General features: G+C 44.8%; 1 protein-coding gene across 5 annotated transcripts in view; it reads left to right on the top strand.

Annotated features, from left to right (window-relative positions):
- Window positions 1-16,368, top strand: part of sox6 (SRY-box transcription factor 6) — a 163,359-nt gene that overhangs the window by 28,086 nt on the left and 118,905 nt on the right. For 3 of the 5 annotated variants that reach the window (XM_036587021.1, XM_036587022.1, XM_036587020.1), the window contains exon 4: window positions 6,063-6,113. The exons of the other annotated variants lie outside the window; for them this stretch is intronic. In XM_036587021.1, coding sequence (XP_036442914.1) covers window positions 6,070-6,113 — 44 coding nt within the window. In that variant the 5' untranslated portion in view covers window positions 6,063-6,069. The remainder of the gene's footprint in view (window positions 1-6,062; window positions 6,114-16,368) is intronic. 5 annotated transcript variants of the gene reach the window in all.

The raw sequence follows: 16,368 nt of genomic DNA on the forward strand, positions 1-16,368 counted from the left end.
AGGAGCCCCCTAATCCGAGTCCCATTAGCAAGCGCTGTCATTCAGACACACGGTGTCGGCCTGATTTAAATAAAATGAAATGAAGATAGTTGTTTCTGGTCCCCTGGCTTCACTCATTGCCATAAACATATGCTCCGTGCCCCGCTTCTTTCCATCTTATTTATGACTTTAATTTGTTGTGTGGGCTGCGCCGAAAATCAAATTTAATACAATTCTCCCGGGGACCCTGTCATATAATAACATGGTAATTTCTGTGTATCCTTTTGAAAAATGAGGAAATTAATTCTTCCTGACATGTTCTAATTATTCCAGTGTGAACGGGCGAATCCAGTCTCTTTCTCTCTCTCACGTTCTCTCTCTCTCTCTCTCTCTCTCTTCCCCCCCTTCTACTCCCGCTCCCTCTCTTGCCTTTCTGAGTGTCTGAGTGGTGCTGTGGTGCCTAGGTGCTAATGCTGACCAGCAGTGCGTTTAATTTGAGACATGAGCAGACACCTTTCAACACACCTTTCTAATGTCGGTGTGCTTCACACAAATTAATTTACTACTCATGTGGCAGCACTGGCTTTGGGGTGGGCTGGGGCAGGGAGGCGGGGTTGAGACGGGAAACGGGATACAAGTCATATTAGTCAAGGTGTAGTTAGTTTCGGGGTGTGTGAGTGTATATGTGTGTCTGCTTTGGGGGGGGGGTGATTCTGCTCATCTATGACGCTCTATCCTTTCATATTTGTGTTCCATGTGATGGCATGTGAGTGGGGGAGCATGTGTAAATGGAGGAGGGGGGGACCCATGAGTGAGATTTAGTGGATGGAAGGATTTTTTTCTCTCTTAGTAAGATCCCAGCACTGTCAAAACCCTTTCACACCTCCCCATGCTCGGCTGCGAGGAGCTGAAATGCTAATTTAATTAGGCTGTCATCAGTCGCTTTTAAATACGCCACTTTAGCTGCGCTAAAGGAATTCACTTTCCACTGGTCTCAGGACAGTGAGGCCAGCTTTTCGGTCCCTCTTGTGTACGTAGCCCAGGACAGGTCATTCGTATGGTTCCTGCACACCAGGGGAGGGATTGCCTAGAGTGAAAGGATGGAAATAACTTCTCCACATCCGTCTCATGGTAATACTGCATGTGCTAACATTCAGGTGCTACAGTGAAGAGATTCACACTTTTAACCTTGTGTGGGATCACACCTGACAAATTATTGCTTACAGAAGTCCTCTTTTTTTATTAGTGCATTTTTAACCGATATTTTAAATTAATTTTATTCACACTGTGTGAAGCAAAATGATCCCTTCTGATTGTTAAATGAAATCTGAAATAGTAATTTTGTTCTGTAATCCCATTCTCTGATGTCAGCGTGATGTTACTTCTTCAGTCTTGGTTCTTTTTTTTGTGTTCAGAAGTTTTTCCTTGATATTTTAGGTCTCCATTTGCTCATTAGGTTTTAGTCCATCTGCTTAGTGACTGTAGTGACTAAGCAAAATATACAAGAAAATCTGAAGTGAATTGAATTCAGTCTTGGACCTGCTGTATCTCCCCTTATCAGGACTGATCATCCACCTGCATTGAACCATCAGTCTCTCTACGTGAAGGTTCCTCTGTTGGAATCATTGATTAATTGTCTGAAATGGAAGCACACATAGTTACTTCTTAGTGAGGCAGTTACACCAGGTTTATGTTCCAAAATAAATCAAATCACCATGAAACAAGGGGATCTTAACATCATCCAGATCCCTGAGGAAGATGTGCTTAATCTGAACGCTTTCAGTGCCCAAGATTTTTCATTGGGCAAAATTGATAAGCTGATTAAGTACCTCCGGCCCTGGGACATGCAGTTGTGTCACAGGTCTAAACTGCCCGTGACATCCTCAGTTAAACCTTTTCCCATTGATATTCACCTCATTGCTCTTTGTGCTCACGGAACAGTCTGGTGCTGGCCAGTCAGCTTCAGTGATCGCATAATTAGGTGGACTGTGTTATTAACGCATTTTATCTCTTCATTTTCCTTCGTTTGCCAGGCATGAGGACACAGAGGCGTCCATCTGCCGCATTCTAATTTTGCAAATTACCTGGTTATTAGTGGAGAGACAGTTAGTTAAGAGAGAAAACACTTGCTTTTGTCTGCATGTTTTTGCTATTACCTGTTAGAAGGAAAAAAAATGGTATTTGAAATATGCACATGTGAGAGGGTGGTTATGAAATGTCCCCTCTGGGGAGACAGTTGACTGGGGAGAAAGCAAGCAAACAGGAATGGCGTAAACTCTGTGCTGGGGGAATGCCACAGAGGTCTAATTGATTTGGTGTGTGCCATGCTTCAAGTGTGTGTGTGTGTGTGTGTGTGTCGTTAAGGAGGAGAACAGAGGACTAAACATTACACGCCAAGAGGAGCAAGGCTTTATAGTCAGTGGGTGGGGTCCTATCAACACTTTCTCTCTCTGTCTCCTTCTTAGAGAAGGGGTGTCACCACAGTGGTTGAGACTATCCCTCACCACACCCTTCGGGTCCAGACAGAGCCACCGTGACTGAGGAATCAGCTGTTGTCTTTGTGGAAGAACTGATGCACAGATTTTGGCTGTCTGACATTCTTTTAAATGTGATCTAAAAGCTTCAAAACTCCCGTACTTGACCTATATTTTAAAGCAGTGAAAGATCAACAGGGCTTGCTGGTTTTAGCTTTCCCCCAGCCCACTCTGCATAGAGCATTGGTGGCCCTCTTCTGATTGATGAATGCCCCAGGATAGAAGCAGCAAGCCTTCAACGTGGGCTGCCTCAGAAAGAGTCCAAGCTTCTAATGACAGAATCACCGGCTTTGCTCCCTCAGCACCAGAGCCCACACACCCGCTGTCCTGCAGTGCATTAATTCGATCAGTCAATTTGACCAAAAGTTCGAAAATGTTTGCCACATTAGAGTGTGTGTGCTGAGGGGATGGGCGGGGGAGTGCATGCAGAAGCCGTGTTAATAGCAAGGGCTTGTTGTCCATATGGTACTGCTTTAATGGACCACATTTGTTACAGATGGCAAGAGCCTCTGCGTTTGGACACGGGCAGATCTTGGCAGGTTCCCGGTGCCTCGTCGGAGCGGGAGGGAAAAAAAAAAGAGGGAGTGCGGAGCTTGTCTTTTAGCACTGATGTCGATCCTCTTCTCTTTTCTCATTCAGCAAACCATTGCCCTTGAAATGAGGCCTGTTCTAAATTTAAGACTTGCTTCTTTACCCGCTCACTCTCTCTCTCCTGCTTTTTTTTCCTTACATGTTGGGAGAAGAGCAAATACAATGTGGCTCAGTCACATTTTCCTCAACTTGGTGTCCAAACCGCACCTAACTCCCCATGCACAGCGCGCTTGTCTCCATTACCACAATGGGGCTTTCGGCAGCAGGCAGAAAGCTGAGGAAACATAGCAGCCAGAGAGAGAGAGAGAGAGAGAGAGAGAGAGAGAGAGAGAAGGAGGTAGGGAGAGAAAAGAGGGAGATGGAAAGAGAGAGAAGACTCAGGGACAATGATAGGGTCTCTTTTATTGAGTGAACCGTACACACACTCTTAAATGTAATGCTCAGCAGCTCAGGGTAGTTGTTCTATATGTCTGGTGTAAGCAGAGACCTGTATTCATTCTATAGACAGCGAGACAAGACATTACGGATCATAACCGTCTTTAGCAGTACCGACCAATCACATCATCAAGCTACCTGTAATAGCTGGTTGTCATAAAAGCTTCTATACATTCAGTCGTGTTGAATATGGACACGTTGCACATAATTCCAAACGCCCAAGCGTGTGAATGCACATTACTGTTCATTTCCTGTGAAATAGTCCACAGAGAGCACAAACCACACATCTCTTTTAGACTGCACTTAACCCGAGTCTCCTGTCTCTCTTCAGCGGGCGCTCTCGAAAATAGGCGGCCGCTGTCAGCTTGTGTGTGTTTTCGCTGTCTTCAGGCTGCCCTGCTAACAAAAGGAGAGAGGGTGAGGGAGAGTGAGTGTGTGAGATGTGTGTGTGTGTGTGTGTGTGTGTGTGTTTTTTTAACACTCCCTCCAAGCAGTGAGGAGACACGCTTGATTGGCTCGGTAGCGTTTTGACTGTTGTTTTCTCGCGTTGTCACTGCTGTGGCAGCAGTGGGAAGTATGGGCCCAGAAAGCGTGTGGCCTGACACCCCTCCCCTCCACGGCCCATTCTTACGTCCTGATCCACCTCCTCTTCCTCTCCCTCCTCAGACACCTGATTGTGAGAAAAGTCTCGGGCCGGGCCCAGCGGGCCTCACAGGTTTGCCGGCTTGCTAAGTGCTGGCCGGCCCGAAAGGCGGCGTGTCCTTGGGGTTCTCAGCTCTCGCTCTTTCCATTTTCTCACAGGGCTTTGTCTCTCTCCGTACAGCCAGAGAGAGAGAAGCAAACTCACAGACAGAGAGAAAGAGAATAAGACAGAGGAAAGGCAGGCGGGGAGAGACATGGGGCAAATTATGCCCATGTCATTGCAAGCTAAAGCATTTAGGACGCACAGCACTGGGTGTCTTTCTGCTCTGATGTGTCTTATTTATGGTGAGGACAGGGGTGAGGGAGTGGGGTGTAACAACATGAGAGATATCGCTAATTAGTTTCAGCACTTGGTGAATTTGGCTTCTGCAGCGTTGCATTTAAAGGCTAAAAAGCAGTTCTGGAAATGCACATTTCACATCTCCGGCTATTGGATGTGAGGGGGGGGGGTGAAAAGTGATTTAGATGTTGAGAGTTGTAACGTTATTACCATTACCAAGATTAATATATGGTAGAGAGTACTAAGATTTGACACCGTAGGACCCACTTAAAAGACTACTTTTTCTATTAGAGCCGTTCATATTCTCTCTTAAAACTACTTTTAGGTTGCTCACTGGACAGTTACATAGATTCTGTATATGTAATAATACAGGGTGATTCAAAAAGATTCATCCGATTTCAAAGTGCCATATTTTTACAACCGTGATGCGCCTAGGAACCAATCACATACCAATTGAAAGAGGGGGTCACAGAGTTTCTGACTGTCAGTGGAAGACGGCTCCCTTCAGTCTGAGAGGAGATGAGACCCCTGAGCAGAAAGTGTTCTGCGTTCTCCACTTCAATAAGAGTGAATCCGTCATAACTGTGCAACGTGATTTTTGTGGACAGCGAACCTCCAACAACTCAGAGCGTTCGTCGTTGGTTCCACAACACTGGATGATCTCCGAAATCACACTGAAAGAGCCGTGAGTGCAGTGACACCCAACATGCTCAATCAAGTATGGGATGAATTTGACTATGGCGTTGATGTTGTCCGTACAGCTGGAGGAGGTTCATATTGAGCACTTGTAAAATTACATAATAAACTTTATGCTCACCATTTACAGTTTATTGTTCTTTAATGATGTACAATAGATATGAAATAAATTATTTTGAAATCGGATTAATCTTTTTAAATCACCCTGTATGTGTAAATATATTGTTTGTATGTATCTGAAGGCCAATAAAAGAGACCGATGGAAAAGGCCCGAGTCCAGTTTTTATACACGTGCTCCCACATTTGCAGTGTGAGGGTTCTGAGCAGCCAAGCGACTTCTGTGGTGCGTGATGACATCATGACCACATCCTCCTCCCCCCTCAGAAATCTGCACGGCCCGACTGCGGGCCCGGCGTTGGCTCAGTGACGGCCCAGTGTGGGCCCCTGTGGTTGCGCTTCCAGAAGCTGCCGAGGCACCGTCACACATGGACGGCAGCTGGACCACCACGCGCTTCTCTTAGCAGAGCACAGGGAGGAGCACAGCCATACGATAACATATCATCAGCCTGAGGCTGGAAAACCATGTATGCTAATGACAAATGGCTGCTTTTCTGCAGAGAGATGGGGAATGGAGTTTTGGAGATGACCAGGGCCTTTGTTCTTCAATTCGGTTTCGGAGGATGAGAAATGTTCCTTTTGGAGGTTCTTTTTTTTCCACGCAGGACGTGTTGAATGTTTTTCTGTTTTCTCCCTTACTTTGTTACTGTTGTGTGCCAAGTTGCTATGCTTAAGTTGCTAAGCTTTGCTGAGTTACAATGGCTCTCTGTGTATTTCTCCTGCCACAGAACCCAAATGCTGAACATGGAGGGCTTTCTGCGTAGCAGCTTTTTACTGAGGTTAGTTGCTTTAGTTTCTCATGTTGTTGCCGCAGAGGTACTGGGGCAAAAACTCATCTGTCTTTTCACAGCTCCAGGATCATAACACCTAGCATTAGCTATGAAGCAGACTAGTGTTTGTGTGTGTGTGTGTGTGTATGTGTGTGTGTGTGTCTGCGCGCGCCGTTGTGTGTGTGAGTTCATGCTTGTGTAAGTGTTAGTTTAGACTCTCTTTGTGACCCCCGGCATGCTCACAGTGCTGCTTCAGAGCCAGTCAAACTGAAAGCATGTCCCCTTTCTCACAGTGTGTACCACCCCTAATTCAGTCACAGAGTGAAAGACGTGTTTCACTCCACATACTGCATGCACGTGTCTGTCACACTATCCCGCCCCTCGGCTCCCAGCCCCTCATCCCTCTCCCCTCACTACCTCGCCGTTAGGTCAGGTCAGCCGGGGTGGCGCTCAGTCTACGACTTTGACCATTTCCTGTTGTATGTTTGTGCTATAACCGCAAAATCAAAACCAGTCAGGTTGCTGCCCCCTCCTCTTCCCACCTTCCTGTGATTCTAATTAAGAATTTGTGCTTGTCATTACACAGAGGAAGTAAATAACAGCGAGTGTGTTAGCCATTGGGCTGTTTGTGCCATGCACCTTCCTCGCTCTTGAATTGCTAGTAGCAACCCTAATTAGCGATCTCTCATTAAAAGCAGTAGCAGCATCTGCCTTTCAAAGCTGTTGTCAGCCAAACTTTACTAAAGCTAATGAATCCCCTTTGATTCCTTTTTCAAAAGGTCATTTATTTGATTAAATTAACAGCATTTTTTTCCTCTGCTCTCTTCCCAATCTACTGGAATCCAGACAAAAGTAAAAACGTTATGCTGCAATGAATGCGACTTGATTTTTGAGGACTTTTTTTTTTTTACATCTGAAAGGCAATTGATCCCTGTATCGTAAGAAAATAGTTTCTTTTTAAGTAATGATTGCTTTTTTCCTTGAAGAATAGCCAGACGTTTTTCTCGTAACAAATTCAATATTCAGCTTCCTTTTGGTGTTGGCGTTTGTATTGTGTCTTAGTTATCATTCTTGACTTGCCTCTTATTTCAGCGTGTGCTAATCCTCTATAGACCGGCATATGGAGAGGTGATTAGTCTCAATAGCAGGCAGTGCAGCAGTGAACAGTTTGTCATTTGGAGAAGTGAAAGTGACTGCTTTATGAGCCTTTTGAAGACTACTGCTCTGGTTTGGCTTGACCCACTTACCCTGAGAGAGCTTCACAGGTGACGCTGGCTCCGAGCCCTTTGGCTCAGCCACAAAAAGCCAACAGCTTTTGTCCTAGGGCAGGCCCGGGTCATGAGCGCGGGGGTCTCCCTTGTGCATGTCCGACAAGTGACATATTGTATAATCTCAGCAGAGATGTTCAGGCTCAGGTATAAATTTATATTTGTTGTATGCAAGGTATTTATTGGCATACTTTGATTGGATTAACTCGGACAGGAGTCTGCATGTAGAATAAATGAAAGTTAAGAAGTTGTGTTTTTGAGGAACCACGGCGTTTGATGTAACCATCATGTATAAACTCTTAAGTCCACAGGGCTGCGTAACATTCGGCCTGTGTCAGCATTTGGCAGTCAGATCACTGCTGGAGTTCGGATTATAGTAAGCACAACGCCTTTATCTGTCCAACCTCTTTCTCTAATGCTGCAGAATGGGGGGGATTGCCTTTGACTCAGGCCACCTGTTGAAGGCCAAAGGAGTTGGAAGGGTAACTAGCTTTTGTAGAGGGGGGTGGGGACAGTGTCACCTCGTTGATGTATAACCGATCCTTCCACACCCTTCGAGCACACTCAGCCAGACATGTGCTAAACCACCAATCTCCCCATCGACAGAAAGCCTCCATAATAACCCTTCCTTTGTTCTTTTTTTCACCAAAGTCATTACTCGGTGAAGAACAAGTGTGATTAATTTGGAGTAAATGCATCATTACAGCTCCTTAATCCGCATCCTTCTGTCAGTGTCTGTTTTAATTAAATGAGAAGCGGCAGTATAAAGATATTACACGCAGGAGCGGATTGGACGAAAAGGGGCCTCAACAATCAGGGCGAGATTAAAGCCGTGCTTTGACTCTGGTTTCGCCTTTTTGCTCGGCCAGAGGAGGCAGTAGATCGGTAAGAACAAGTGTCAAGGAGTATGCAGTGGGTGTTTATTCACATATTACCTCACTGCCTCTTTTTAAGAAGCAAATGTGTTATAAGCTTCTGAGTAATTCTGCAAGTCCTCCGTTCCAATCTAGTGTGAAATTGTTTTAACCAGGATGTTTCGTGCTCTATCACTTTATCACTCATTTACTAAGTCATATTTAGTCAACACAGTTGTCATCGTTAGTGCTTAAGTCTCAAAGATGGGCCTTGAATTCAAAATGCCTGTGTCAGCTTTTTTACTCATCTTGAATAAACATGTTGAGGTGCAGTAAAAAGTAGTGCGAATTCTGCAGTAGAAGCGAATTTCAGCTGTATGTGCCTGAATATCAGCTGAATAACTACTGTTTCTTTGTACTGTCTTTCTACAGTAAAGAAATCTTTCATTTGTTTTGAACTCTCGAAATTCATGCAGCAGTTACATCTAACGGCAAAGATAGGCTGGTTTTTCTCCTTGGATGAATTACTCCTTAGTAACTACATCTTACAAATAAAGCCTGCTGCGTATCTCACTTATGTGCTTAAAAATTAAATGATCAGCACTGTTTGTGCGTGCATTTGAAAGAGAAAGGATCTGCTTGAGCATATGTGTGTGTGTGTGTCTGTGTGTCTGAGAGAGAAAGAGAGAAAGAGAGAGAGAGATGTCTCTAGCAGCCACAGTCCTAATCCCAGAGGAGAGGACCTCCTCCTCCATCCCTGCCATTATTTGATGTAATGAAAGGAGAAAGTGTGTAACAGCGAGATTGTTAATTAATTTAGTCTAACAAGATGAAGATAAATGAAGCCCACTGAAGGTTGACTAGGCAAAGGGGGCCCACTTAGCATTCTTTTTTCCCCTCCTGGCCTGGCTTAGCCTCACAAAGAAGCATATTTAAAAGAAACGAGATTAAACTTCTGTTCTCAGAGTAGCAGACACATGAAGATGCATATAAAGCCATGGATTTAAATCATTAACTGCATTCACATCACTGATCTCAGTTTTCACTCAGCTCTTACACTGGTACGATTAACGACCTAGATTTGGAAGCTTACAGTCTCCTAAGTTTTTAATGTGTTGTGATTTAATCGGACTTCGGCACGTCTGTACTCCCACTTGTTAGTTATTCATGCTCATGATTCATTGATATTATTCTCTATGGTTACTTATTTTGTTTATTGTCGTCACTCATGCCGTCTGCTTTTTTTTTTTTTCTCTCCAGAAAAGTAAAAGGAAAAGATCTTGCACTGTTTTGCTTGCAGAGTTGAGTTGAAGGTGTGAATGGTTAGATTATTTCAAAGCTAATCCTGTCCTCGTTAAGTACCCCGCACTGTTAAAAGCTGTTTGGGGATCAGTTTTGACTTTTTAACATAGCGTGACCCAGGCCGGTTTGAACATGAAAAGCCCTGATTCTAGATCAGTTCGAAGGCTACTGGCCAAGATCCTCCTGGCTCTGTCTCAGGGGCCACCTCATCCTCCTGCCCAAAAGATAGGCCTACACGCCTCTAGCCCATTCAGGCCGTGAATGGCGGTGGGCTAATGCGGATCGGTGGTTATTTGAGCGGCGAGAGGGAGAGAAAGCGAGGGAGAGAGGGGGCCTAGAACAAAAAGAAAAAGGGACATTTTTTTCCCCCTCAGAAAGCCAGACAGTTGTCTTCATCCACACCCCTTTTGAGAGAAGCAGCAGTCTATCAAGGACCTTCTCTGTCAGACAATTCAGTTTGGGCCCCGCATGGCGGAGCGGACCAATCATCATGGCACCCATTCTCCGCGCCTTTATTTTTCAAGTCGTCAACAATAGGTTGTTGATTGTGTGGACAACACTGGAACAATTACGCTCTCTGTTGTGGTGGCAGGGCAGCAATCTAATGTCCGCTGCTCGATAATGGCCTCATTCTTGTTATTCTTAGTGCAGGGCCTCAGGAGAAGGAATACTTGTTCCTGGTACGTCATTATTTTGCAAATTTTCGATTAGCTCATCATGTCGTCTGCGCAGCTCAAATCATAGCTAATTAGAAGGAGGGAGCTTCACCACTGGCTCCATCTAGCTCCTGAGTTAAAAGGTAGGCACTTGATGAGCCAATAATATAAAGAAAGGTGGTAAAAAGGGGGATTAGCGCTGTTGCCGTAGTAACTCCAACTTCCATCTGCGAGGGGAACAATGGACTTGTGTTCGTCCACCACCTTGGCTTGAAAAAAAAATAGGAGAGCGGGAGAGAACGAGAGGGAGAGAGCTGAAAGGACAAGACCCTTTTTAACAACAAAGTGGAATCCTGGCCTAATAGGCTCTTTGCTGGGAGTTGTTAGGCAAGGCCGCTGGGGGATAGAGGGGGACGCAGAGGTCACGGCATAATCCAAGGACAGCAAAGGTCGACATCTTCTTTTACAATAGCAGTTTGTTTTGGGCCTACCATTTGTACATTGCTGTCACATCGACATGGAACATACAGCTAGGCTCCTGTTCACGTTCACTGGAGAGAAGGAGGAAAGAAGAAGTGAGAAGGAGGAAAAGGAGTAGTGATGCAGTTCAGTGAGCAAGAGAAAAAAGAGCCACCACATGGCCAAAACCTACTTGTTCCTAACTGACTTTACATAAACACAAACTAGATTTATGCCAGAGATCTGGAGGAAAAATAATTCCTTCAGTTAGATGGAGCTGTCCGATGCTATTTGGACAGGCTCCAGAGTTTTCCATCCCAGCTCCCTGAACTGGGGATGAGAAGGGAGAGAGAGAGGGGAGAGAAGATGGGTTTCCATGCTTCTTCTTTGGTTTTTGGCACCTTATGCACCGACACCGATAACCAGGAGTGAAGCAGATTTGCCTACTTGCTTATATACCCCCAACTCCTTTCCTTTGTCGGCAGTGTCCAACACAAACAGGTACGAGTCCACAACCAATATTATTCCAGAGTCTGGCTTTTTGTGTTAGTTTAGCATTTTGGCAGAATATGAATGTATTCATATCATGTTTGATAAAACAACAAACCGAGGGTCGCTTATAATGAGGGATAACTCTAATTCAACAGCAAGAAGTCAAGAGGGTTATGGTGATAGGCCTGTTATCCAAAGTGTTCACTAAGCGTTTGCTCTTCTGTGGGTTTAGTTAGTAATCTTGCGCTTTATTCTTTCAAACGGCCCAATGCCTTTCAGAAAACATTGTTCACGTGCAAATAGACCAGGAGCCATTATCATTCGTTGTCATGGACAATATGTTCATGATGTACAGTCTCGGCTTCCGCGTGGCTCCCCTCACCTTTTATATCCCCTATTACAACTGGAATATGTCTGTTCACATTAAGCTAATTTATGGTGCGGGCCACTGTAACGGCAGCTCGGGTTAATGAATTTGGCATCACTAATTATCGCTAAGTATGAGATCCAGCAGATGGGAGAGATTGTAAAGCAGGCCGCTCTACATGGAGCTGGGAGGGAGAGAGATGAGTGATTCATTTTCATCGTCAGCTTTATCTCCGAGTTAATCTTTGGGCCATCGGACACGGTGCCGCGGCATGTTTTGTCAGGAGCGGACTTCTCCGGAACATCAGGCCACTGTCCTCAAAAACCCGGCAGATTCCTTCCTCAGCTGCCGATTTGAATGGAGTTGGAGATTTTTGATAAGATTATCTATAATTTGATAGAGGGATGTTAGGAGAGGAAAAGAAATATGGTTAAGCAAACATAATAGCAGGCCTCTGGGGCTGAGGGTTGACACAGGTGCTAGGAAAACTCCACAAAGGACCTTTCTTTCCCCATTTAAGGAAATATGCCTTTTTTTTCACATAGAATACATGAAATACATACAGAAAGTTGAACCTCTCATATTTGCCTTAATTTGACGCTGAACTTCCCATAGATGGGCATTATAAATAGAACAAGCAGGTCATTGAGGTTAGCTGAGGTCTTGTCACATCCATACACTGTGTGAAATAACAGTAATTGGAGGAAAAAAAAACAACTGCTATTAACACAATATCGACCATTCACCCAGCGGTCTCTGGAAAACGAGGATCAGGTCAATATTATTAAGGGTCACTGGGGTCAAATGAGGCATTGGCAAATGCATGAAAAAGGCCTGATTCTTATTCCAAAGCAAGCCTGTGCTGTTAAATACTCTCCAGAAACCATTATTTCAGAATGAGGAGAAGCAGAAGTGGCAACTATAACGTATTTAGTGGAGTTCTGCGCAGTGTACACTACACTCCTTGGTCCAACAGAGGGAGCAGACTCTAGAAGGTTTGTGTTTCTGTTGAAGATTCATGACATTATGAAGACATCACATGTGGCTCTGCTGGACAATGACTGACTCGCGGGTCCTTAAACTTGTCTTCCAGCTTGTTATTTTCTTTCTGTGTACGTCTCGCCGTCCATCCGTCATCACCTTTCATGGGTCTCTCTCTCTCTCTCTTTTGCTCTCGCTTGCAGCCTTGCATGCTGTCAAGCCGAAAGCTCCCTCCCTCTCTGTCTTGCCACAGCCGCACATGCCTTTCAATTTAGATTTCAATTATCATGTTAGTTTTGTGATTAGACTTGTGTCCTCCTGGAGTCAGACTCTCTCTCTCTCTCTCTCTCTCTCTCTCTCTCACACACACACATTGACTCTCTTCCTCTCCGCAATCAGATAGGATCTGATGAATTGCGTACGTAATTACGGAAGTTATTGAATATGCAGATCGCTGATGACTGTGGGTGTAGCTGTTCATAGTGCATTAACTCTGACTGTAGGAAAACGAGTGGCTCGCTCAAGACCCACTCGAGTAAAGAGAGAGAGAGGGGCCAGTGGACGTCATTAGCCTGAGATAATGGCGCGCTCAAAAGGGGGAAACTCAATTAAGACTCGCACAGTCCCATTATGATTGGCCTTGTTTTGCTCTGTGTTTGTGTGGCAGTGTTTGTGTGTGTGTGTGGGTGTGTGTGTGTGTGTAGAGGGACAGGCCCCGCTGCAGCTGCCACTCTCAGTCTCTGGCCAGGGCTTTGGCTGGAGCATTTTTGAAGGCGCTGCCCACACTGACCAGCGTGTTTTGAGCAGTTAGTGGAAGCTCTGTGTGTTGGCAGAGCTGCTGGGTGTTTATGGATTACTCAACATGAGGTATTTTCCCCTGACGCTCGTGACCACCATCCTCACGGGGCCCGCGATGTGACGTAATCACGGAGAGAGAGAGAGAGAGAGAGAGAGAGGGAGGGAGAACTTCTGGAACAGAGAACGAAAAAGAGAAAGAAGAATGGGGTAGGAAATTGTGACCACAGAGCTTAATGTGGCTGCTCTAGAACTGCGCAGTCCATGCTAAGCGCTAAGCCCACAGTTCTGATGGGTAATCACTGCACTTCTTACCCTTCTGAGCTCCTCAACCTTGCACGCACACTCACACAAACACCATACCCCTCCTGTTCACGTTCCATGCAGTTAAACAGACCGGGGTCTTTAAAGAGCGTGTGTACACACACACAATCACACCCTGCACTTGACTCTTGAGCTCATAACGTGACAGACACGATTACCGGGGAGCCAGACAGAAAAAGAGAGGCAGTTGCGAAAATGATTAAAGCGATGATCTCTCTTGTCCCGATAAAGCCTCCCTCTCAGAGTAAAGGGTCCGGCAAAGTGCGGGTGTTGGATTACCTGGGCTGTCACTCACCGACTTCGCTGATTCTGCCCTTGTTTTTGCTCAAGTGCATTTACTTTGCTGCTTTCTAGGTACTTTTTTTTTTATACTGATAACGGTACCGTATTTTTTTCTTTGAAAGCTGCTTAAGCTTAAAATAGATCATTTTAATGAATGGCCAATATAAGGCAATATGACGAAGTTTTATGATTATTGTGATAAACAGTGTGCATTTCTGAGCATATCAGGAATGTCTGTGCTTAAAGGACACTGACCATCTGCAAACTTCATTAAAAAGAGAGCATAATTAGTTGTAATGTGAGTTTTTATGTCATTTTTTACATGTGGCACTACCAGTGCATTGTGTCTGTGTGCCAGAAAATATTGCGTTGATATTATTGTCATATCACCCATCCTTAATGACCATATAGGCATTCTACTACCCTGCAGGAAGAAATACATAGTTATCGACACGACTTATGGAGAACTACAGCTGTTTTATTCAGAATTCTTTTCAGTTGGACTCAAATGGAGCGTGACTTTAAAATAATGGTAATTCTGTCATACTACTTCCTTAGCTACTCATTCTTCTTATTAACATTATACTATTATACAATAAACGTATATCACGTGACCTACTTTACTTTTATGTTATGTTGTTCTACAATTTTCAAGCTAGATTTGTTAAAATCTGATTTTCTTTTTTTCACCTCTGATTTTCTGCTGGTATCAGCCTGATTTCAGCAATGTAGATCAGATTGGTGCCATCTGTATTGCTTTCAGTTGAAACCAAGGGCCAAAAAATAGTTTGAGTCAGAGTTAGGATCTCCTGTTGTGTTTAATTCAGGATTTACTTAGAGAGAAGCCCTATGTATTTTTAGCAACGAGCATGTAGCAGCCATTTATAGCCCACAGCCCTGTTCCTGGACTGCCCGGCCACTGACGTGTGCGCAGGGTTTTTAGAAACACCCGAAGACCCACTCACACACGCACACACACTTCTATTTCTCATGCACACAATCATGCATTCACACACTCAGGGAATCTCAACTCCCTGGGGTGACCCTTACCTCAGAAAAGATTTAAAGCTCCTTAAATGCACGATGCATGTACGCCTCAAGCAGCGGCACATCACCCCCGGAAAACACACACCCACACACACTGCCTCACAAACAGTAATACAGTGGACTGCATCTTGTTTATTTATTGCATCTTTAGAAATGACTCCTAGCGGGCCTGTTTTCTGACTCACGCAACCTCACACACTTTGCATTGTATCTGCCTAAATGACTTGCTGTTAAATATTTACCCTTAAACTGTCTCCATTTGTTGGTGCGGTGACACCAGAACGCGACTGAGCCAGCATCTGTCGGCATTACGCTTTCATATCGCTGCATAAAACGCGTTGTTTGTCGCCTTTAAAAGGCAGCACCTTTATGAATAATATAGCGCTTGGTTTCAAGTGGAAACACTTAGAAGTTGGCTTCATAAAAGATAAATTCCGAAGTTTGTTTTCGCTCCAGAATGACAAGGAGAACAGTTAGGAAGCACAAAGTCAGTAAACGAAATGAGCTCATCAAGAGTGCTGATGAAATTTTTACTGAGTGTTTCAAAAAAAAAACAAAAAAAAAACGCTGCTTTTGATTTTACAATGGCCGTAAGCCTTATTGAGTCTGGGTAAGGTCATTAAGCCTTTAATTAGCTAATGACATCTGTAATAAACATAAACTTTGCTTAATACGTTCCAAGTGCAGGATTTCAGATTCCTCACAGATGCTGGTCCTGCTTTCTAGGCAGGTGAGCACTGAATAACTAGCGGAGATTAACTTGCGACCTTGTGTGTTTGAGTGAAAGAAACTTAGGCTGGGGCTGTGCCACTTTCTGTGGCTATGACAGGCCTGGCTTGCAGTAGTTAAGACTCTGTGAGCAGCTTTAGCCCCTGGCCACTGTTAGCCTGCTTCATGTATATTATTAGGTTAATAGGATTGCACTTGTTTACACCAACTCCCGGCTTAATGTGAGGTCAAAGAAGGAGCTTAAACTTGTGTAATTGGCCTATTAAGAGAGCTCGAGCCGCATTGTAGTGGATGTTTAAAACACACACACACACATACACACACACACCAAGGTGCCCTCTGACAGAGGACAGTGTGTGGTGGGCATGGGCTAGCTGCGTGGTCGTTGTGTTTTTTAGCTCTCTGATAACACGCGTATTGCGAAAGGCGACCTTTGTCAGTGCTTGGCTATTGTTTGCAGATTGGTTGCACACTCCACAGGCTGTGAAAGACACATCTGCTGCCTTGCGCCGGGAGAGGGAGAGGGAGAGGTGAAGCGAGGGATAGAGGGATGGGGAGAAAAGGAGAGGAGGGAAGTGTGGTTGTGGGAGGACTCCCGCGCTGCCCCAGTCCCTATCCGCTTATCAAATATTTGTCTGGCCTTCACTAGCTATTTACCTTCCCTCTGTTTGCTTTGCTTATTTAAGCCTCCCTGAGCTAGACAGACAC

This window comes from Colossoma macropomum, unplaced genomic scaffold (genome assembly GCF_904425465.1).
Source record: "Colossoma macropomum unplaced genomic scaffold, Colossoma_macropomum, whole genome shotgun sequence".
NCBI classification, from domain to species: Eukaryota; Metazoa; Chordata; class Actinopteri; order Characiformes; family Serrasalmidae; genus Colossoma; species Colossoma macropomum.